The sequence below is a fragment of the Polypterus senegalus genome, chromosome 7, assembly GCF_016835505.1.
Source record: "Polypterus senegalus isolate Bchr_013 chromosome 7, ASM1683550v1, whole genome shotgun sequence".
Classification (NCBI taxonomy): domain Eukaryota; kingdom Metazoa; phylum Chordata; class Cladistia; order Polypteriformes; family Polypteridae; genus Polypterus; species Polypterus senegalus.
The window spans coordinates 152,482,543-152,507,281 of record NC_053160.1 but is presented as its reverse complement, the minus strand read 5'-3'; the positions used below and the strand labels follow the sequence as shown (position 1 = coordinate 152,507,281).

At 34.1% G+C, this 24,739-nt stretch overlaps 1 protein-coding gene across 1 annotated transcript in view; it reads right to left on the bottom strand.

The window, feature by feature from the left end:
- LOC120532918 (myosin-IIIb) overlaps nt 1–24,739 on the bottom strand; it is a 173,347-nt gene that overhangs the window by 43,470 nt on the left and 105,138 nt on the right. Inside the window, exons 9-18 of the mRNA XM_039759409.1 lie at nt 20,901–21,009; nt 20,473–20,586; nt 19,209–19,309; nt 18,062–18,148; nt 17,522–17,587; nt 15,831–15,944; nt 4,596–4,707; nt 4,230–4,276; nt 2,232–2,297; nt 1,662–1,781 (exon numbers count right to left, since the gene is read on the bottom strand). Of these exons, the coding sequence (XP_039615343.1) occupies nt 1,662–1,781; nt 2,232–2,297; nt 4,230–4,276; nt 4,596–4,707; nt 15,831–15,944; nt 17,522–17,587; nt 18,062–18,148; nt 19,209–19,309; nt 20,473–20,586; nt 20,901–21,009 (936 nt within the window). The remainder of the gene's footprint in view (nt 1–1,661; nt 1,782–2,231; nt 2,298–4,229; nt 4,277–4,595; nt 4,708–15,830; nt 15,945–17,521; nt 17,588–18,061; nt 18,149–19,208; nt 19,310–20,472; nt 20,587–20,900; nt 21,010–24,739) is intronic.

Sequence of the window (24,739 nt, the reverse complement as noted above, 5' to 3'; positions counted from 1 at the left end):
TCCTCAATAAAAGGGATGCACTCCTTTGCCCAGGCGAGCTGGAGCTGGGAGAATGGAGAATAACACTTGACTGGAGGAGGGCAGTGCAGTGAAGAGAGGAGAGGTGACCGTGGAGAGATAACTTCTGCTTTGTTACTATGCTAGGTATTGTACAATAAATCATCCATTATTTGAACCTGGGACTGTAGTTGTGTCTGTGTTTGGGGCTCACTGGCGCCCCGTTTCCATCACAATGTTTTCTTGTATGCAGATTAAACTGGCTATCTAGTGAAATATAAAAGTACTGTGACCATACTAATTCATTCAAGCAGACAATATTGTGTTGATTAATAACTTCTGTTATAAAGTTTCAATCAATTCATAAACTCAACCTGATGTTTATCATAAAGTTTCATTCAAAATATTATAGAATACTGTAATAGACGGAGAAGCTTCTTTCTGTGGCACCCCTGCAAAAGAACCACCTCTTTCAACCCTCACAAACATATGCAGTTTTTAATATCTGGAAAAAATTTGGACTTAACTTGTTAAGAGATCTTTATATAGACAACGTCTTTGCATCCTATGAACAATTACAGTCCAAATTTAACATTCCAGCTACAAATTTCTTTCACTATCTTCAAATCAGGAACTTTGTTAAACAGAACCTTCCAGATTTTCCTCATCTTGCACCCTCATCCACGCTGGAAAAGTATTGCTCAATTTCAAGGAGTTAGACTCCATCTCTACAATATATAAAATCCTTTTACAATCCCTTCCTTTCAAAGATCCAAGAGGACACTGGGAAAATGACCTCTCAATTAATATATCAGAAAAGGAGTGGAAAGTAGCAATGCAGAGAATTCACTCAAGCTCCATATGCGCAAAGCATACAATTATACAACTCAAAATTATATATCGAGCACATCTGTCTCGACTAAAACTCTCCAAAATGTTTCCAGGGCATGATCCAACCTGCGAACGTTGCAACCAAGCCCCAGCCTCACTGGGTCACATGTTCTGGGCCTGCACCAAATTAACATTATTCTGGACAAAAATTTTTGATTACCTCTCAGACAGTCTTGGACTCACAATCCCTCCTAACCCATTAACAGCTGTGTTTGGGGTTCTTCCAGAGGGTCTTAAGGTGGAGAAAGACAAACAAATTGTGATTGCATTCACTACACTGTTGGCACGCAGACTTATTCTGATAAACTGGAAGAACCCAAACTCTCCTCTTTTAAGTCAGTGGGAAACCGATGTGTTATACTATTTGAAATTGGAAAAAATCAAATACTCAGTTAGAGGATCTGTGCAGACTTTTTTCAAAACATGGCAGGATCTAATCAGTAATATTTTGAAATGAGTTTATAAAGCACAGAGAATTTGTTGATTTAGGTATTTTTTACAAGCCTTAAATTTTACACCATTTGGCTTGCTCTCTCTCTCAAGGGTGGGGATCGATCTGTGCTTAGCATAATTCTTTTTTTTTTTGTAAAAACTTGATTACTATGTATTGATTATAATAAAATTAATAAATAAAAAAAAAAAAAAAATACTGTAATAGATTAAATATCTAAATAAACAAAACCAAAACTCTGTGCTAACTCCTTTCAGTTCAATAAATGTATGCCTAACTAATAACTTAGTAAGTATTATCTGTCCAATGAAACAGAACTTACTTGATCCATTATCAGCTTACTGTCCAGCAGGTCAGGTTTCTTGCTTGAGTTGGGTTTTATGCAACGAATAAAATGTGGATTGGCTGCAAACATTTTTTCCATTAACACTGTCAAAGAATGCTTTAGAGAAAAAACAGATTGGTTAAGGTAACAAACATTAAATATACATACTGTACATTAATAGATACAAAATATGTGCAAAATAAATATTTTTGGGACATAAATAACAAAAAATGTATTTATATGAAAGCAGTTACACAACGTTACAAATAAAATATGAACCTGAAATAATCAGCTGTAGTTTATAAAAAGTAATGCAAGACAGCAATATAAATATTAATGTAAAAACAAGATAAACACAAATTAATGAGCAAATTAACAGGCCCTAAGTCAACTTCAATAGTCTAACAACTTAAAACACATTAGACAACCTATTTAAATGATGGTCTAAAAATCTTCCTAGGTGTAAAAGGTTTTTTAAACTTTTCACTACCAAACGTTTAGTTATCAGTGAAGGCAATAAGGTTGACAATAAACAAATGTGCACTGAAGATACTGCCCATATATTACCTTGAATTGGGCTCCCACAGATAGCTTCCTTGTTGAATTAAAGTTGTCATCAATACTTTTCAAAAGCTGCAATAAATGTTTTACTTTGTGTTATTATAAACAAGAAGCTTAAATGCAATACTATTTCTTCAACATTTAAATGAATTTAAATATTTACCAATATTAATCCTGATAACATAATTAATACATAAATATCAGTACCTTTCAGGTTACACACAACTCATGTCTAATATTAATCTCTTATATTTTTATGAAGCATGGTTTGATTCTAGTAATCCTTATGTACCACCCAGCAGCCAGTGAAACAGATACCATCTGAGTGCTACTGATGTCCCTTTAATACATTGATTTTCTAATACTTTTTTTTTTTTTTTGCAGAGTATAAAATACTTTCAATAATGTGCCCTCAGTTCTCAAATTTTTTATTAAACACCCTGATGCTTTATACTGTATATGTGATCCAAACCTGTCCTCAGAATGATACTTGGCAGTTCAGGCTTTATGTACACACAACTATGTTGTAAAGTACTTTGGCATGCTGCTTTCTATGAAACTATAAAGACAAAGTTAGTTCTTAATCGGTAAGTTCTTAAACACATGTTCCCAATGTAGTATCAACAAAAAATAGGTTTTATAGCACTACAGAATTAAATGCAGAGTTCACACAATGATACTGGAAGCAATGAAACATTTAGCTAAATTTGGTGGTAAAAACCGCTGCTATTAACACTAGAATCCCTGAAGCCTACTACAAAACTCTCCATTAGCATCTTTTGTTTTGTAAATGTGTTGATCAGCACAAGCAGCCTGCTATCCCATCCCCCCACCGCCACAGATCAACTCAGGCAAAAAGTTCTTCCAGCTCGAGGCTCTTTATCTGCATGTATGGTGCCTGGAATTGTATAGGGTAAATAATATAACCAACCCATAAAAATTCAAGTACATCTTATAATACCTTTTCAGTGACATCAACAGGTAATCTAGTAAACTACAATAAAAGTATCCAATTGATCACTACGGAATTTATGGCCACCAATTTACACAAGCACTGGCAACAGAAAAAAAAACCTAAAACGATACTGAACCCATCTTAATTATTTGCACTGGCACTGAGATGCTTCTTTTATGATTATGTCACATCATATGACTTTTCCACTAATTTTCAGTCACAGCCTTCACTTACATAATCTTAGCAGGTCTGAGACAGGCGGGAAGCATGCTCCCATGAATGAAGTCGCATAAATTGATATGCCAGTGACTCAATCCAACTAGTCTGCAAGTCACACAAATAAAATCAAATAAGCCTGATTTTGCCTTTAGTGGCATGGGCAGTCTCTTTGTAAATGATAGCCGATAACCAAGAATGCATCAATGAAGAATTTGATGTTTTGGACCTCACAAACAGAAGAAAATCTTGCCTGTCTTATGTCTCATGTTTTACATACAATAACAGTATGGGAAAAGAAAGGAAAGGAAAAAAAAAACAGGTTGAGACTGCGGTTGAGCTTGTAGTATCTGCTAACCCTTCATAAACACTGTTTCCGTCATGTAGCATGATATTAGCTGTCACAAAATCAAGCAAGCATGACTGCATTGGAAGATCGGCACTCAAGTCAGCAAATTAGATGTACCCAGTGATTTTCAGTCATTTAAACTGACATAGTCCAACAACGAGATCAGCCATTTGGCAAGTCTGACATACTCCATGACTGGGAGCTGCATGAAGTGACATGGCTTTAGGCACAATTTTTGATTCATAACGTAATCTTAGACAAAAAACACAGCCATAAGGATATCATTATTTTCAGTGCCAATGTTTATTTTAATGTTTGACGCTGTGGCAAAAAGTCCACCTTTGAATCTATCTAGACCAGATTGTCAAAAACATCTTATTCTACAATGATAGAAAATAAAAACAAGAGGTAGCACAGGTTTGAGACTTCCCATTAAACAAAACTAAAAATCAGACTAATGGAGACAAAGTGATAAAGCACATACCTTTGCTCTGCTTTGGGGCATTAATGTGCCTGTTCTGGATATAGTGGCTAAAATGCAAAATTCAAAGATATTAGTTACAGACAAAAATTGTTTTTGATACTTGTGTAAAAAACTAAAATGAATTTAAAATTATTAATGCTTCAACATTGAGGGGTAGGCCGTTTCACAGTCTCAGGACAAACTTCTCCGGCATGTAATACTGTATATTTTTGCAAAAAATGTTTATAATAACCCTCTTCAAAGATGTTTTGCTAAACTTTACATGTTTAAGACTTCAAAAGTACACACTTAATTTTCAAATTTTGCTTTACAGATAATTTTTATGGCATCTTAAAAGCAAATATCCATTTTTCACATTCTAATTACCTGCAAATAGGACACTAAGTAATGGAGTCACACTGTTGATGAACAGTCCTCTAATATTGGCAGGGATTGTGTCCCGATTCTTTTCCAGAAAACCACTTGCATTGTACTGAACCTGAAGAATTAATAAACCATGTAAAGAAATATTTTTCAAATACATTTGAAGAAATAGTTTAGAAATCAAGTATCTAATATAAAATGTTTTGTTCTTAGTTTGTCTCATCTCTATATATAATCTTCATTTGGATTTTGATCTTTGTTTGTCCGTGAATGAATTAGAAGAAGCAGCACTAGATGGCAGTAGAGAGACAGCTAAAACCTAGGCATTGCATTAAGAATCTCCTCCAGCCTTATACTACTGAAGACTGTAGTACTCCAGTCACACCTCAAAACACAGACATTCAAACAAAACAAATTGTTGTGCTTTGAATTAACTAAAGAGATCTTCATTTAGATCTTGATCTTTGTCCGCGAATTACACACATGCATAGACCACCTTCCAGTTTAGTACGTTGTTGTTACTCACGGATGTCAACAATGTGCTGGAATAACGAAAGGGGTGGTGGACAGTATTGCGCTGTTTAGCTCCTGAGGCCTGGTTAGAGAATGAGATTGCAGAAGATAAAGGTACGTGCCTATGTAACATATGAATGAAAGGAAAACAGTGGGTAAAATGAATGACAATGTAACAGCACGTTCCACAAATTATTATTGTTACATTGTAGCCGGCGAGTGCTGCGCGTCTTACAGATGTACCATGGCTTGCTCACATGTCAGTGAAGCGATCCCTATTTATGCTTTAAAGAGCCTGGATACCTATGTGTCCCCCTTTTATAACCATTGCCCCGTGTATACTGCCTTACTCTTTGGATTGCCACAAAGCAACCTGCGAGACTGGAGAAAGGTTGAGAAGAGATCGTGAGAGGAAACGACAGCGTCGTGAAAACGAGACGGACTGTGAACGGACAGAAGCAGAAATGCTCCTACACCACCACATAATTACGATTTGGACAGTGATTCCAAGTAGGCCATTCCTATTGAATCAATGTCCAAGGGTTTTCTTTTGTAATTTTGTTTCCCTTATAAAAAATCATAATGCTGTGTGACGAAGGGCCCAGTTCACGACTGGCAGCCGTGTTGAAACAGGGAGTCCTTCACAGACAAATTTAACTCGCGCAACGTAGTTGGGCACACATGGCTAGTGTAATATATTTGACACAATTCTTTGATATCTTTAAATAAGGGTGAAGTGGGTGGTGAGAATTTAATAAAAAAATTTGTTTCAAAAGATGAAATGAAAAAATATTAAGTATATAAAATAAAATATAAAAAAAAATCTGGGATCATATGATGCCACAGCTTCCTGCCTGCTTCAAGTTCACCACACATTTTATCTCTCACATAATTCATATATCTGTCAACCACAATAAATTCAGCCATTATTCTATATACACTGTAATAATAGGAAAATAAGCAGATTTCTTCTTCCCTAAGGAACTTCACACAGGACAACAAGTACAGATAAAAATGAGAAGGCTTAAGAAATTTTATATCTGTGTACTTGTCAATGTCAAAGAATACTATCCAAATCTTAAATATTAGAAACAATCACATAGCCAAAATTTCAGGGAAAGTAAATTGATCATGAAGACATTTCAAAGTTTAAGTCTACATAAATGGCTCATCTATGTCAGCCACAGGTAACAAAACATGAAGCTTTCTGAACCAAAGCTTACATAAACTGCTCCGTGTACTGAGTCAGAATAGTGCTTAAGTGAACCTTTGTAAAGCAATATTATTTCTGCAATTCACAGACAGGCTTCACACAATAAAAGCAGCCTGAAAGATTCAGGCTGCCGGCTGCAAGTCCTTGTAAGACTCGGAAAACATAAGCATGAACACAACAAATCGTCCAAACAAAAAATTCTCTCAATCTATATGATCCACCTTTTGGACCGTTATACCAGTCTTTCCAATACATTAACTGTTTATTCTCCAACAACTTAGGAAAACATCTACCTTTCTAATTATGATCACTCTGCAGACTCAGTTTAAGAATTTTGATTTTTTTCAGTTCCATTTAAATCCAAACTTTCAAAAGTCATTCATTCCTCTTTTGATTATAAATTTCCCATGCCACTGACTTTAAAAGGTTTCTGTCATTGTCATTGAATCACACAAGAAAATTAAAGCGCATTTCCCACATTTCCATAATGAGCAGGGAACTGAAGATTCAATACCAAGTTGAGAGTAAGCAGTCTTGTAAATAAACTCTTTTCATTTACTGGTAAATCAAGTATTCGTACAAAAATCTGTTTCTAAATTGTACTACAAAGGCCCAATTATAATAACTCAGTTTATTTTTCATTGTGTCGCTCAAAGACAGGCATCATTATGGAAAAGTCAGCTGTTAATATTAGACACTTGCAGAGTGCCTACTGTTGTAAAATCAATAGAAGGCTGAGAAAGAGATAGTTGCTGTATGTAAGTTGAATGTTTACATGCTTTAATGTATAAAGTGAATTCAGAAAGTATTCAGACCCCTTCACATTTTGCTATGTTGCCACCTTGTTGTAAAATCATTTACATTATTTTTTTCTCCACATCAAACAAAACTCAATACCCCAGAAAAAAAAAAGCAAAACATGATTTTAGACATTTTTGCAAATTTATTCAAAATAAGTTGGATTAATTAATGTATTCAGCACAAGGCTTCAACATTCAATGTGATAAAAGTGAGAGTCTGAATACTTTCTGAATCCACTGTACATGTAACTTGTATACTTACATAAACGCCTTACTCAATTTAATAAGTAAATTAAGCAGAAATTAATTCCATATACACAATAATTTGAGTATTTGTTTGTTGTTTTTTTTGTATCAAGAACTTTTAATTAAACTTTTTGCACTCCATAACAGTGATTCTCAATCAGTAAGTTGCTATCCAGAGCCAGGGAACTGGCAGTAAATTTGGGTCATAGCGTGAGCTCACTGGGTCACCGACAACTCATCATCTTTTTGCACATTCAAAATGTCTTTTAAAACAACTCCAAAGAAACCTGCTAGTAAGAAATTTAATAGCAACAATCAAACCACTTTTATGCCTAAGGATACTGCTTCATCCACAGATTCACCCTAAGCATATGTTTTCCTAACATTCATAGTTGAGAAGAACATTCCTCATATTGACTAAAGTTAAATTATGTATGCTTAATTAAGTAGATGCCATTTTTAAACAGCATATCAAGTAGCTTCTCTCCGTTTTTGAACTAGTTATCTAAAGCTTCATTTCACATCCTTCAATGTTTTATTGTAAAAGATTTAAAGAAATATGTTAAATTGGTTGCAATTTTTCAGTTTTACAACAAATAAATTTGTTTTTTGCTTTATGCCCTGCCCCACCATAACCTATTGTCTATGAAGGAGGAGCGAATTAGATTCATTAGATTCATCAAAAATTCTGATCTCCAGTTTTTGATGGATCTTGAGGTTTTAGAGTCCCCTGATACCGAAAACTGATATCTCGATGATGTGTGTGTGTGTGTGTGTGTATGTGTATGTATCACAGTTTCTTGAGGACGGTCTATAGCTAAAATGGCTGGACAGAAAAATACCAAACACGAAACTTAAGCTTGTTATGAGATGACAAGGTACTGATTAGTTTTTGAGCCAAATAATGCAAGACAAAGAGGAACTCTAGAGGAACCCTCAACTACTGTAATTCTGCAATTAATTATGAATTGCTCGTCAACTGTTATCACAATTACCTATTTTATAATCAGAAAGATCAGCAACAGAGCAGTAAATAATTACTGAAATATTATAGAATAATTCGGGCAACTTCCTATGCCGCAAAGCCTACTGAAGCTCACGTCTGAATTTTTTTAAACACCAAAATATGTAATATGAACATGAATGCCAGGATAATGAAGACAATTCTTACATGCACGTTATAACTTGTTATCAATCCATTTATCCATTTTCCAAATTCACTTTACCCTGAGCTGGGTTGTGGGGAACCTGGAGCCTTCCCCAGCATACATCAGACAAAAGACCTGACCTGCACATCTTTGGATTAATGGCATCCAGAGAAAGCCCAGGTGGATGGGGAGAGGATGCAAACTCCCAAGTGGGGAGGATCATAAATTGTTATTCATAACTTAATGCAAATGTCTAGACAGTCTCTCGAAGACTGCACAACTAATCATATATTAATCGTAATTACAAATATGGAATAGTATATACAAATATGAAAAGTAGTAACTACTTCATTACATTACTGACACTCCGTCAGGGGCTGAACTTTCCCAGTTACAGACTGCTCCGAACAGAAAATGTGTTGTAACCAAAGATACATTCACTAAGAGAGAGTGCACTGACAAATCTGAAAGATTTGCATCATGTAACTATAAAAGCAACCATGGTGAACACACCATTAGGAGTTTGACCTCTACAATCATATTTTAAAAAGTGAGACTTTTTCTGTTCTCAATTTTTCTAGAGGTCGTAGCAAACATGGTATAAGTAACGTTGAACCCAAATCACCCGACTGTTTAAGACCATACCTTTTAGTACAAAATTAAAGAGAATTGTCTGAAATATGAAATTGCTTTGTTTTCAGTAGAAGCAATGTTGATCAAAAAAAGCATACTTGTGTGTGCTGATGGAGCAACCACTCAAACATTTATACAGCCATGTAAAATTCAACCACATAGTCCAGAAAAATGCAAAAAAGTTAAGAAAGCACCACCAAGTGGTCCAGAATACAAATAATCATTAGTTACTTGTTTATACTAATTTAAGTACAAATAAAGCAGGCTATCAAAAGCAAATATCAGATAACCAAAATAACTGCATTTATCAAAAGACAAGCCTCTGATTAAAACTGTGTACAATGAAGGTTTTCAAAGATATATAACACCCAGGGTAAGAGACACGCCATAGCCAACTGCAATTATTTTTCAGTAGTTGCTTCACTTTATGCAACCGCAACTTATCTGTAGAATTATAGAAGCACGCCTGAACATAACAGTTCATTATATGGATGAAGTATTTATTATGGAAAGCATATGCTTACAAACAGCATACCTTTTTTAAGAACAGAGATTCATCTACTCATGGACTAAGAGCAGCATCGCTTGCCTGGTATTTGAAGGAGAAATAGAAAGTTTGCATGATTACCGTTGTCACTGATACAATGACTGTACAAGACTCCTGAGTTTTGGTCATAGGCTGCTCTTAATGAATTGTCAAGTATCCTATGACATTAATGTGAAACCATAACACCGTACAAAGCATGGTGTACTATATATGCTGTAGCAATATTGCCATAACTGACATAGGCACCATTTTATTGCAGGATAATGTGCACCTACTGTGTAAGCACATAGTGAATTTGAACACTATTTAGACAGCATTTTTTTATATATATTTTGATGGTGCTCTATTTATAATCATACTAGCAAAATACCCGCGCTTCGCAGTGGAGAAGTAGTGTGTTAAAGAGGCAATGAAAAAGAAAAGGAAACATTTTGAAAATAACGTAACATGATTGTAAATATAATTGTTTTGTCACTGTTGTGAGTGATGAGTGTTGTTGTCATATATTATATATATATATATATATATATATATATATATATATATATATATATATATATATATATATATATATATATATATATATATATATATATATATATATATATATATATATATACATATATATACATATATATATATATATATATATATATATATATATATATATATATATATATATATATATATATATACACACACACACACACACACATATATATATATATAACACATATATATATATATATACATATACATACATATCTACATATATACACACACAGCTATTTCGTATCAGTGCAATATGCTGCTGGTTAAAACGGATAACTCCCGCTCTTACGTGCAAGTCTGCGTGGGTATTATGAACTATCGTATTTGTTCAAGTTCTATTTAAATTTTAAATAGAAGGAATTTTTATTTAGTCGACAGAAATATCTTTGGTAGGAATGGTAAAACAGACAGGAATATTATTCCTGAATAAATCAACTCAAACCTTAAACAACTTATAATATTTTGCTCTCCATAAAAATATATCCTGTCTAAATTATACAAGTTAGAAATAAAGTAAACATTAAAAGAACAAACATTCAAATTTCTTTACTCTTATGTAATTTTATATAAAAATAAACTTAGATTTTAAATATCCCAAAAGATTTTGCTCTCCATAAAAATATATCCTGTCAAAATTATACAAATTCAAATATGAACATGCTGCATAACAAAACCTGGAAATATAAATAAAATGTGTTCCTTTCAGCAATAACAAATCAAATCATTCAGTTGTTTTGCTCATATGTCATTTTAGAGCTGGACGCCTGGCATCTTTTTGGCAACAAATTCGTTTATGTTTGGTGTGAGGTTCTGTGTTGTGGAGATTCTCAGGATGGATTGCAGGTGCTCATCAGTGAGGCGACTCCTGTGTGCTGTTTTGTTAGTCTTTATCACTGAGAAGAGCTTCTCACACAGATATGTGCTACCAAACATGCACAAGGTTCGAGCCGCATGTAGACGGACTTTTTGTTCTTCAAAGTCACCAAAGCGCCGTGCAAACTCAGTGCGCCAGTTTATCAGCAAAGTGCGATTTGGGAACACCGTAGTGACGACTTGGTTTAACATTACTTGGCAACAGGGAAAGGGGGCAAGGTGCACTGGTGCATTTGTGTCTCCCATAAAAGCAGCTTCACTTGTAATCACTTTGTGATTGTGCACGGGTAAAACGTCCGCTGAAGTGTCAGATTCTTATTTAATTATTCTGCTTTCTGTATCTTCTGCATTGCATTCAGGTTACCCTGATGTTTTGTCTCATAGTGCCGCCTTAGATTAAATTCTGTAATTACAGCCACATTAGCTCCACAAATGAGACACACGGGTTCAGTAAACATATACTCAGCCTCCCATCGCTTTTAAAGGCTCTATTTTCAGAATCAACTTTTCTCTCAGCATCGTGTGAGCTAGCTTCGCAATAACTTGCAGCATCATAAGCTAGACTTGATTAACGCGTAAGTGTTGGCAAGGCAGCTGAAGCGCTGCATTATGGGATCTGTAGTTTATTGTGTTACCAGCGCTTCATATACCTGGGCCATTAATAACAATAATACAGTATATAAAATGATCTTGGGGCTGGATATAATTACACGGCCGGATGTGGCCCGTGGCCCTTGAGTTTGACAAATATGGACTAAATAGAACTTGAAAAGATATATTTTTTAAATGTGATCGCAATTCAGATAGAGTTGACGCGCAAGACTACAGCCTGCATCCTCCCCTCGCTCTTATTTTTTACCGCTCATCTAATGAATACACTGAGTATGGCTTTACCAAAACAATCATTGATGGCTAATAAAGTATCCATTATTCGAGTATGTAGATCGGGATATATATATATATATATATATATATATATATCGCATCGCAGAAGAAGTAGTGTGTTAAAAAGCTAGAAAAGAAAAGGGAACATTTTAAAAATAACGTAACATGACTGTCAATATACAGTATTTGTTTTGTGAGTGTTACTGAGTGTTGCTGTCATCAAGGATTTGATTATCATTATTTCTTTCAATCAGGCTCGTATTTGTAGGATGTGTTGTGTTCAAGTTACATTCCGTGTTTGTCAATCGCTGTAAAGATGACAGGTTTCTTTCATCGATTCGCTTCTTACTGCATCAATAAACAGCTCGCCTTCTTCTTTATCTGAGACCTGACACACTGCATGCACGGTTTTTTACACTGTCTTCCTTTAGCGGACATTGACTTTTTCCACCGTGTGCTTTGTTTCCGCAGTAGCTGGATTTATGAATATGCTTATCAGACGCTTCATATTTTTGCTGCCTTTTCAATTGTGTAATTCGGTTTTGTTCAGCTTTTGGAACTGTTGCCTTTTATCTGTGCAATGCGTCAGTTCACGTGAGCCGCTCGGTGTACATGCATCGAAGGTTCCCAGCTGTGCTGGTGCCATCTCGTGCTATGTCCGTGGCTGTATTTAATGTTACCTTAGTCCTGGCACTTAAAACTTTCTCTCGCAGTTTCGCTGAGTTTGTGTCAAACACCACCATGGCCATCTCATCTTCCTCTCCATAAACACAGTCCTTCACCCGTGAATATTTAGTGGGAGTTTGCTATTGGATTGCCGCTGACGGACGGCCTTATATGGGCAGGCACTAAATTACAAACGCCAGCGGCAGCCTGTCTATGAACTTAATTTAAAGTGTAGGTTTACATCGTGCTTTGTTTCCGAAGTAGCAGAACTCATGAACATGGTTGTATATGTCACTCGCTCGCTTCTTATTGTTTCGCTGCCTTCTCAATTATATAATGCATGTTTTCTTAAGCGCTTTTTGGAGGTCTTCCTGGTTTTCTATGTACTGCGTGATTACGTGGGAGGCGTGATGATGTCACATGAAACTCCGCCCCCACGGCATTCAAGCTCATCTCCATTACAGTAAATGGAGAAAAACAGCTTCCAGTTATGACCATTACGCGTAGAATTTCGATATAAAACCTGCCCAAATTTTGTAAGGAAGCTGTAAGGAATGAACCTGCCAAATTTCAGCCTTCCACCCACACGGGAAGTTGGAGAATTAGTGATGATTCAGTGAGTGAGTGAGTCAGTGAGTGAGGGCTTTGCCTTTTATTAGTATAGATTATACAAATGACACAATGGCAGCAGAGTGTAACAATGTGTTATAATCTACATACTTCTTGAGTTTCCCCTTGGGATTAATAAAGTATCTATCTATCTATATATTCATATTGAACATTTAATACTTTTAAATTCCTGTACAACAGAACTATCAGGTTGTGTTTATGTATCTTACATTAGTGTTTAAGATTTTTATCTTTACTTCGATTTTATATACACATATTTTGTTTTCCTAATGCAAAAAAATTTACCATTCCCATGTTTCAACAATTTCCCACGCATTACATTTTGAATGGTTAGTAATAGTGAAGTCTGCTTTTTAAAAAGTATCACTTGTTTTGGGGGGAAAAAAAAGTCAAAATGTTTGTGTCATACTTCCATTTCATAATTATTTGAATATCAGTAATTTTTTTATATTAAAAACAGTGACACAAATATAAGTGTCCTGTACCTTTAGTATAAGAAATAAATAAGAAATACTGTTTTAAACACTAACTTTAAAAATTTTCAATGAATCGAGAAATGAATTTTTAAGCAGGTCCCTAAAAAACTTCTATAGGGAGGTTATACTGCATTGTGAATATGCAGTTGGAAACACAAAGTGTTACTAATCTACATTATTAATTGCAATTACAGTGTCAAGAGCAATAATTATGAGTTTTGAGTTTTGTGGTAACTGTGATACACCCCTACTCCTTTTTATTTGTTGTGTATCTGCACTGTACTTTACATTTCAGAATTCTTTCATTGAAAGTACACAATTGACCTGTGACATCACTGGGTCATAGTTTACAAAACCACAGTAGCAACAACAATATTGTGTATCGTGTTTACTTCCAAAAGAGGAATTTTAGGAAATTGTATGAAAAATATGGTTCCAGAAGTACACACACAACAATAATTTACCTTCACTAAGGCTACTACTACCATTTTATTTATAAAGATAAAGGAATGTGAAATATACTTCATGAGTTTGATCTGGCAGCCCACCCATGATTTAATTCAAGTTTCCCAACCAAGAATTTGCCTTCTTTCATGTATATGCTGGAGAGACTGAGGGGTCCAAACACATATTCCCATCAAATTGATAGCAGTTATTATAAATGTGCACCTTTCAAACAAATTAAACTATAAGTAAAAATCTAAAATGAAAATGTTGTGCACTAAAATACATTCATCACATATCAGGACCTTTTTGGTACAACCATAATAATTTGGTCTTTAACATTCAAAACAATGAGGAGATGATCATAGATTTCAGGAAAATGTCACTGCTCACCTATCACTTGCTATAAATTGCTCAGCCACGGGGATGATGGAATCATTTAAGTTTCAGGGAAATGAGCAGTCACAAAGCCTTAAGTGGGATAATATCACATGCATTATTATGAAAGTCCAAAGAATGTTCCTTTTGTGTCAGCCGACAAAATTCAATCTACCTCCGTCTCATTCTACATAGCCAACACGGAGTCCATTCTGACTTCATCTATAACTGTCTAGTTTGGTGCTGCCTCTGTTCAGGCTAAGGACAATCTGCAGTGCATCATCAGAGCCTGTGAAAAGATCATAGGCTATAATTTACTGCACATTCAAGTCCTATATGAGTCCAGGGTAAGGAACCTGGTCATAAAGATTATTGTTGATTCGACTCACCTATTTCAATGATTCGACTCACCTATTTTAAAGACCTCTCTGTGGCAAATGTCTTTGTACAGTGAAAGCTAAAACATCATATCACCTAAATAGTTCTTTTCCATCTGCACTTATTCCTACTAATCAGGTCCGGGCTTCTACTCAGTATCTAAGTGTACCTGCACACCAGACTGCCATGACATTTAAATCCTACTTTCTCTTTATTTTTGTAGTACCCTTGTATGTTATATCATATGTTATCTTTTTATCTTCTTATATTTATCTTTTGTATTCTTCATTGTCCTATGTTTTACTAATGCTATCAAAACAAATTCCAAATACACTTTAATGTACCTGGCCAAAAAAGTGAATACTGATTTGGATCATATCACTTCACCAACTTAAAGAAAAGTACTTCAGCTAAATCAACATAACTAACTAAACATATTACTGCCAAAAGCATGAGTTGTGCCATTGTTCAGGTTTGCACAATAAACAGTGTTAAGACTACATTCTTTTACAGATATGCATACTTACTAACAGCTTTGAACAAATACTTTATAAATTCAGAAATTACTCAGATTAATTATACTCATTTTAAAAGAATCATTCTTGAAATGGAAGATTACATAATTAACAGTTTTCTAAAGTGAAAATTTCTACACTTTACTGGTTGCCCTTATTTGCTTTCACTATGGGAACAAAGTATTCAACTATATAATGTAATATAAACAGAAAAGTAGCATCTGATTTGGGAAAGAAACATACCACAACATACTCCGTTTTACAGTGTACACTAAATTTTGTAAAAATGACAAAAGCTAATAAGAAATATTCAGTCAAACAGGATGAAATAAGAAACTCACCTTTCCTGCATAATGCACAATATTAAACACTGGCATGTGGCTCCTAACCACTTCAAAGTGTGCATTGCCTTTAAAGCTGCTGTTGAGTTTTTCAACAAAGTTCTTGTCAGTTGCCTGTTAAACCAAGGGTAAACATGATAATTTAACAAACATTAGCTTGATGTATCTATTAACTTAGCATTTTATTTTTGTTGCCATTTATTCTTGTCTGCTTCTTATGAAAGGTATACAATTTGCAACCCTATTTTCAAAGCCACCCTTCTATCACTTAAGTATGAAATTTTTCCAGAGAGAATTTACTCTGGATGGGTGCACACATTTTGAATGACTACCAGGAGGCTGTGTGGCTGTAAATTACAGTGCAGCCTGCGAGTTACAGAGCAGCAAATAACTAATGATGAAAATGGAGGCTTCTCTCTGCTTTTTATTTAGACGTATAGTGCTATCGGAGACAAAACATCAAGACAAAGACTGAGTCAAGACAAAAGATTTATGAGAAACCAGACTATCAAAATCAAGACTGTCTAACTGCACCTATTCATTGATCAAACCCGTATATTTGACAAAGGGCCTTCTGTGTTGAGATATAAATTTATTAGTGAGTCTTCATGATACGAGTCACAGAGGTTGTTACTAGCAACCAATAAACACATTATTCATGCATAGTGGCTTCTAAACTGGCAATTTGACATACTTAAAATGTAAATAAAAATTTCTCAAAAAAGAAACAAAATTCAAACTTGTGTATTAAAATAAAGTTAGAAAATTAAACTTTCAAAATATAAAAATTTCATGAACAAAAAAAAAAAAAAAATTTACCTGCCAGTACAGGTTTCCCAGTTCCTAATAGAGATACACAGGCGGCTGTGTATCCTCTACAAAATATAAGACAATTCTGAAATAATTGACATTTTCAAAAATGTCTTATTCTGTAACTAATTATATGAATATGCAGTATGCAACAAACTTTTCTTTTTTCGCCGCAAATTTTGGTACCAGAGGAAAAGAACAAAAGGAACTGTAGCTTCTGTGTCAGCAATTGATAGTGACATGCCACAAACGGTCTGGAATGAATTAGACAACAGGAAAGACATGTGCCTTGGGACACGAGAGAAGCATATTGAGTATTTGTAAGATTGCTTACCACTTAAAACTTCTAATACTGCACAGTACATTAAAACTGTTGCAATATCTTAATACCAGTCAAATCTTTCCTTATGAATTGTCACAAAGATATTAGTAATCCACCCATCCATTATCCAACCTGCTATATCCTAACTACAGGGTCACGGGGGTCTGCTGGAGCCAATCCCAGCCAACACAGGGCACAAGGCAGGAAACAAACCCCGGGCAGGGCGCGCACACACACAGGACAATTTAGAATTGCCAATGCACCTAACCTGCATGTCTTTGGACTGTGACAGGAAACCGGAGCACCCAGTGGAAACCCACACAGACATGGGGAGAACATGCAAACTCCATGCAGGGAGGACCCGGGAAGCAAACCCAAAAAAACAATAAAATGTAAAAAGTAGCCAGACAAATTTAAGCATGATGGGGGTACATAAGCAGGATTCAAGTAAGACAAAAGTAATTTAAGATAGTGATACAATTAAATTCTGAGACAGAAGAATGACTATTTCTGTTTGATATGGCTTCCCCATCAGGCCACACAGCGGTCAAGTAATTACCTGAGGAAATGCACTTTGTTCATCAAGTAGTGAGAAAATTCCAACAGGTTTGGCTAAAAACAAATCCTATGAAACACCAGAATGGAAAAAAGTTACTTTTGGAAAGTGATTCTAAAAACATTGTAACATTCATTATTGATGGATAAATGGTAAAGTTCAGACTGCAAGTAAAATCACATAAAATTGTTGCAGTCTCATTTTGAATAGTAATACAAACTGATAGTTAAGCAAAAGAAAGTGATAATCCATTTGAAAGCTTTTTCAAAAATCTGTAGCCAAGTTTTTTTCTTTTTTGTTATATTGCTTCAGCTATAATAAGGCACTAGCATGAACTATAATTTAACAAAACATTACTACTGCATATTTCCAAGGCACCGGCAACAAATAAATCCAAATGTTTAAAAAATTTAACAACAATATTGACCAAGTGGGAAAAGACAAAGGATTAATGTGTTATGTGACAAATAAGTGAAACAGGAAAGCAAAAAATGAAAGGACTAGGCTGCCCAAATTGTCCACCTGTAAAGTAACAATACTCACTAGGATGGGTTTATTGTCCTTGAATGTTATTGTCTCCCAATCAATGCCTTCTTCTTTGTATTCTCTTTGTCCCATTAAAAAGATATGCTAACAAAAAAACAATAAATGCTAAACAAAATTACATAATCTTTTTTTAAATAAATTGAGAAATAAAGTATTTAATGTTCACAGACAAGTAACTAAAGACCTCTTAGTAGATATAAAATTCAGCACGTACAACCACAGTGTCACACAAAACACACAGGTTTGTCTGAAAACAAACTGCTACCATTAAGAAGACAAGTATATGTTAACAGCATACTGTTACAAGTATAGGATAGAAAATGTTTAAGGTATGAAGGCCATAACTGTTTAAAGTTCAGCTAAAGACAACACATTGAAAAGTTGAAATAACAACTTTTATCTTTTTAGGAGAACAAGAAATAAACCAGCTATGCAGAGCTAAATTATCTGTTTTCTTCCATGATTTTCAAATAAGCTGTGTGACTAATGGGACAACATGCAGAGGAACGATTACTTTTTTTGAAACCCTCCCAAACGGGATGACACGCAGAAGTGTGACTGCCACATCTATTGAAGGTTGCTTGACTGTTGCCAAAGCAACTGCAGATTTGTAGCACCACAGAAACAACTACATGCTGACTGCTGCCACAAACAAAGCTAGGTCACCCGATGGCTGATTCAAAGAACATTGTAACTTGGCCATTGATCTGGCCCCAACCCTACCTGTTTGCGGTGTCTGTGTATAGTAGAATAGTAGATCCTGCTACAATAAATTACCTTTGTGATCCTTTTTCGAGTTGAATAAAACTGGTTTTGCTAAAGTACTGAGACTCAGCCTTGTCTTTGGGGTGCAAGACACTAAATCACGTATCACAAAGCCATTAAAGCAAATAAGCAAACTTAAGTAACAAGCTGCATTTGTCATTTATGTCAAGTACTCCAATAGCATAAAAACAATTCCTTTATTATCAAATTAATAGCATATAATGATTAGTTCTACTGATTTGGCAATAGCTAGTGTTGACTTCTTTTGTTATGAAGAAAATGATATTGTAATACATTATACTTTTAATGGTGCTGGCTACATGAAATAGTTTGTCACAGTAAAGTGTATAATGCCAGAACATCTAGTAGAAAGACTTACATGATTAAAGAAATACTGTAGTTGTTCATTGGCAAGGTTTATACACAGCTGCTCATACCTGTTGACAGCAAAGTTCTCAAATCCAAAAATATCTAAAATGCCTGAAGAAAAAAAAAACATACATTTTAAAAATAATTTGGAGAAGGTTATTAAATCCTGTAAATCAGCTCAATTACCAGCGCCTTGTGCAACTAAACAAACTCATAATCAAAACAATCAGATGAATACTTACAAAATAGTCTCTACCAATGGGAGTTTTCTAAGCTAACTCAATCAATGGCTGCATAACTGGAACTACCTCACTGAATTATTCAAATTTAGGCCTCTGCAATCTCAAGTATGTTTGCTAAAGACAGAGTTTTATTTTTTTCTTTCTTCCATCATTTACTTTTCTGGTAAAAAAAATTCAGGCCAAGGGTTGTTAAGATGTGACATTTAGATTTGCCTTTTTGTCGGTAACACGATAAAATTGACAATTATAGATTTATGTAATTGTACCTAACATACGTTCCTAGACAATTATCATTAATTTTCTATACAGTGGGCATTAAAAGTAGGCAAGCATTAATTAATACAATTAAGCACTGGCCTTTTACTAAATAGATGATCCCGTCTTTATTACATTATTTATTATTGAAAACTTACTTTGAAAAAATCTTTACTTATACCAATTAAAAATTTGTAATCTAAACCAAGGAAAAAAATTAAAAAATGTTAGATTACAAAGTTTTAAGCAACTATGACTGGGTCCTTTAGAGATAAATGTTTTTTTCAATTTGCACTGAAATGGTTCACAAATGTTAAACTTCTTGCTCATTTGTTTTCATAAAATGAATATTAATCACAAATTAAATAATTTAAAAAAGGCATTTTGTAAGCAAATATTATATAATAAAAATATTTGGTAGTACCAATTGTTTACATGTTATTTCTTTTAATATGTTTCTTAAAGTATATATTTTTATTCTTTTCCATTTCTGGATATTAATTTTGATTGAGTTGTTTATTGCTCCATGACTATCTTAGCACACAGTAAAAAAAAAAAAAATCATGTACATTAGTTTATATTAATTCTACCTCATTGCATATTGTCAGTTTCTCCAAATAGCCTGTGCTTTATGTAGTCAATATTTTGTCTTGTATATTGGACTTTTCATTGCCATGCTGTACATTTTTTACATACAAGGTAGTTAACTGTATTTTTAAAACAGGATTCTAAAATTTACGTGTCATAAGACAACAGCCTGGCATTCCAAAGCTGTACCTATTTCATATAAGTCATCAAAGGTCTCCTTGGGTGCCAAAAGTTCATTAATTTTGCTAACAATCCAGCCGAACACTCTGCCATATGCAACCTTGGCAATTGAGTCTCTTGCATCTAAAGTATCAAAAAAGGAAGAAGTAAAATGAAGACAGTGAAATATATTACAAAACAAGGTTAGGGTTCCATAATACCAAAATTATACTTTATACTGTTTACAGGCATTTTCTTAATACATCAGATTACAATAAGATATTCATCAAGATATTCATTTTATTTTTTAAATGGTAAAGACTCAATTAAAATGAAATCTGAAATTTTCAAACACAAATGTAAAGTCCCTACATTCCATTTAACATTTCGTTTAGTACCCTAGCACACTGATCAAGTACAAAAACACTTATTGTGTGCAAGTGATTCAGAGGCATTACCTTCTGCTTGTTGCTGACTGTGATAACGGTTAATAGATTCTCCTCGAGTTACAGACATGGTGCAAATCAAACAGTTCAGAAGCTCATCCTCTTGGACACCAAACTGTCCCTAAAAATGGGTACATACACAGTAACAGATATGTATTATTTTTCATGCCCCCAACCACCTCCTCCACCCTTCCCATTAGCAAGTTATATTCTACTGTTGCCTGGAAACAACATAAGCCTGATTGTTCACTTCCTTTTAGGTACAATATTGCTAGAGATTACCACAGGGTGACAATTATTCAAATTTAACATTACTATATTGATTAACCAAAGCCTACATTTTCTTTAATGGCAAGGTTTCAGCAAGGGAAATTTGCTATATATTAAAGCCAGTTACAAGCAAAAACTCTGATATCCATCAGTAGACACCTTTCCATTAGCCGAAAAAAATCTAATAAGTGAATATATATGGGTAGTCCTTTTCATACTAAACTGAAATGTTAAATTAACAAAACATACATTCCTTCAGAGCAAAGTTAAACTTTAGACACTAGTAACGTCCCACTAATTCACATTGTGGTAATGGCCAGAGTTACAAAAAGACATGACACTGTTACAGCTAGATAAAAATAATAATCATAGAAACTAAAATACACAACACACTGCACTCATAACTGTGAAAGATACCTGTAAGATTCCAGATTACTAATAAACTAAACATGAAATTTATTTCAGGAGGAAAACTGACAGCTAAAAATACAAATGTTGCTTGTCTATTTTATTACGTCACCAAAAATATGAAAACTATTTTCAAAAGAGATTTTGGCAAAAAAGGAGGGGCAATGACATAAGAACAAGCTAAATGTTAAAATGGTCCTAAATTGTAACTAGCAAGCAAACTAAAGTCAAGAAAAATAACTTCAATTAAAAGTTATAATTGGATAATAAAAAGGTACTGACTGGGGCGGTAAGAAAACCAATAGCCACATAAACCCTTACGTGTTTCACATCAGCTTTTTTCGCTTAACATTAACATAGTAAAAAGAACACCGAACTGGAGCATAGCCACCATTAGCTTTACTTTATACACTCCACTGTACCCCTTTTTTTTTTAATGTAATCTAAAAGTTATTTCACAAAAAAAAAAACCAGTAACAACTCATCATAGGCATGTTTCTTTTGTAAAATGAAAGCATGCAGGACCCCTCTCATAGTGCCTTGAAAATTATTACATTGTCAATTTTTTTTTTTAAAAAAACACTTCTATGTAATAGACTTGGATTTTAAGTCATTTGCTAGATTTAATTTGTGACCCATATGCCTTTCTTGGCAGAGGTCTTCCCATTAGGAAATCATAAATAAAATGAATTTAATAAAACACAATGCTAAATGATATTGGGATTCTAACTGCTAAGGCTTTTGGAAAAGTCTAAACGTTGTACTTTTTGACAGACCAACATTTGCCTATCTCCATTAGCAAAGATGCTCATGCTGTTTCAGATTAGTTTGAGGATGATGGAGGACAGCATAACTTGCAATAGAAATTTTATGAAATTGGTAAAAGTCTGGTCAGTTCAGACAAGTGTATCTATTTTAACCATTTTAAGCTACTATAGTGTTTTTCTTTGGCAGTGTGTGTTTCAGTAATCTTATGTTTTATAGAGAAGTCACCAATATTTTTTTAATATGTACTTCCAATGTTGTGAATCATTTTCTCATCAGTCCTGAAAAAAATGATGCTATTACTCCACTGCTGAAAAGCATCCAGATGATGCTACTGCTGTTATTATACTTTTCAGAAAGGATGGTATGACTTACTTGGTGTACAGTGTTTAATTTACACAACATGTACGGTTTTGTAATCAGGTCTAAAGTTCTACTTTAGTCTCACCAATTCACAAGACTTGTGTAAAAATATTAAGGTCATATTTTAAAATATGAGCAAGGATATAAAAAATATGTTTTCGCCAGGATTTCTTCCCTGTAACACTCCCAAAAAAGGCCTTTTTGTAGGAAATTATTGAAACTGTTGATAAGAACATTAGCATTCATTGCAACCACTGCTACAGAAACTCAAGAGTTGCAAATCATCCTCTTGTACAGCAACTGAGGTTACAACGACAGTCAAATCCAGGTAGAACAGTTGTTTTACTTTTCCTGCTTTGGTACAATGCATGCCACTGAGGTCCTTGGGGCAGTCAAAGGGTTTGAAACGGTTATGTAATCTTCTATAGACTTGAGCTTCTCTATAATCACATCTTTGACTAGTTTAGTCTTTTGTCTTCTTGTTTTTTGGTACCTTTCTTTTCCTTTCTTATCATAATATTGGGGATTCCTAGGAGAATATAGTGTATTTACCTTGTAAATTCATTTAAAGCATGTCTTCCATTAATTTCTCACATAAGCAGAGTCCAATGTTGTGATCTATTGAGTTAATGTGTTATGAATATATATAGTTTTAAATTTGATAATGCAACTTTTTCATTTTTGCAAAATTTTAAAGGTTCTTAAAGTTTCCATTTGATCTACCGTAGTCTGTAACTAATTATGGATCACATAAGGAAAAAATACTGTAACTCATTATACAAAAAATTCTTTGTTAATCTTTAGGAAGAATGTCATTCATCAACAAATAAGAAAATGATATAATGAAGAACAGAAAAATATAAATCTTAAGACATTAAATACAGTCTCCATCACTAATGGCCAAGTCTTATCTCTATCCTCCAGATTTAAAAACACCAAAGAAAACTTCACTTTAACGGATAAAATGTCTATGTCAATGCAATACAATCGAGAAAGATGTAGCTAATAAATTAATTTTGGTGTCAAGAAAAACCAAGAAAAGCAATTCACTGTTGAATGTTATCAACAAAAATGCATGGTGTTAAAAGAGCATCTGATAAAGCAAATCATAAAGTTGATTCCCCGCAGCCTGAGGAAAGGCAGATAGCTTACAGTATTTTTAATAAGTGCATTCCTGTTTCCAATTCTAAATGTGCAAAACTTCAAGTAAGTGTTCAGCCAGCTACACTTGGCACATAAAACTGCATAAATATTTCAAAAGAATGCAAAGTACAAATTCAGCATCCACAATGGAATGACAACAAAAAAGAATCTTGCGACCTCAGAAATCATAAGAAAAGGGCATGGTAAAAGCTGTGGAAATGCACTACGCAAGACTGTTAATCACATACATATGTATACCCCTTTATCGGGTTCACATTATTTCATTGTGTGTTGTAAATAATTACATTCCCTTATATCTCACAAATAAAATATGTATATCACAAGAAAGAACGTAAACTTTACAAGTCTCTATATAATTCAATACCAAAACTTTTTTTGGATTGTTGGTATCCAACTAAACAGTTCAAAAAGTCCTCTGGCTAGTCCTTAGTATACCTACCATAGTCTTTAGCACAATATTACAGCTGAAAAGAGGGGTACAACTGACCATTGCATTATGTATAGCAATTAACCAGTAAGAAAAATGAAAGCTTTATTATTTAACTAAATAAATATATACTTTAACTTACACATAAATAGTCAAGTACTCAATCAAAAGTACAATGAGGTCTGCACTTTGATAGCTACTGCAGGGTTAGGTTTAGGCTGTCTTCCACACATCCAAATAAAAGTGGTGATTAAAATAAAGGAAAACCATCTAATAAAAATCACAGTTCAGACTGGATTTTTGTACACAAAACCTTTACATTATTTATGCAAGGCTCAAAAGTTGTTGGAAACTATGAAAAGGTAACTTAAAAATACTGCACAAGTATTTCAATAAATTGAAAGTTCTCATCCTTCTTTTTAATGCAGTAATTATCATTTGCTTAACTTTCTAA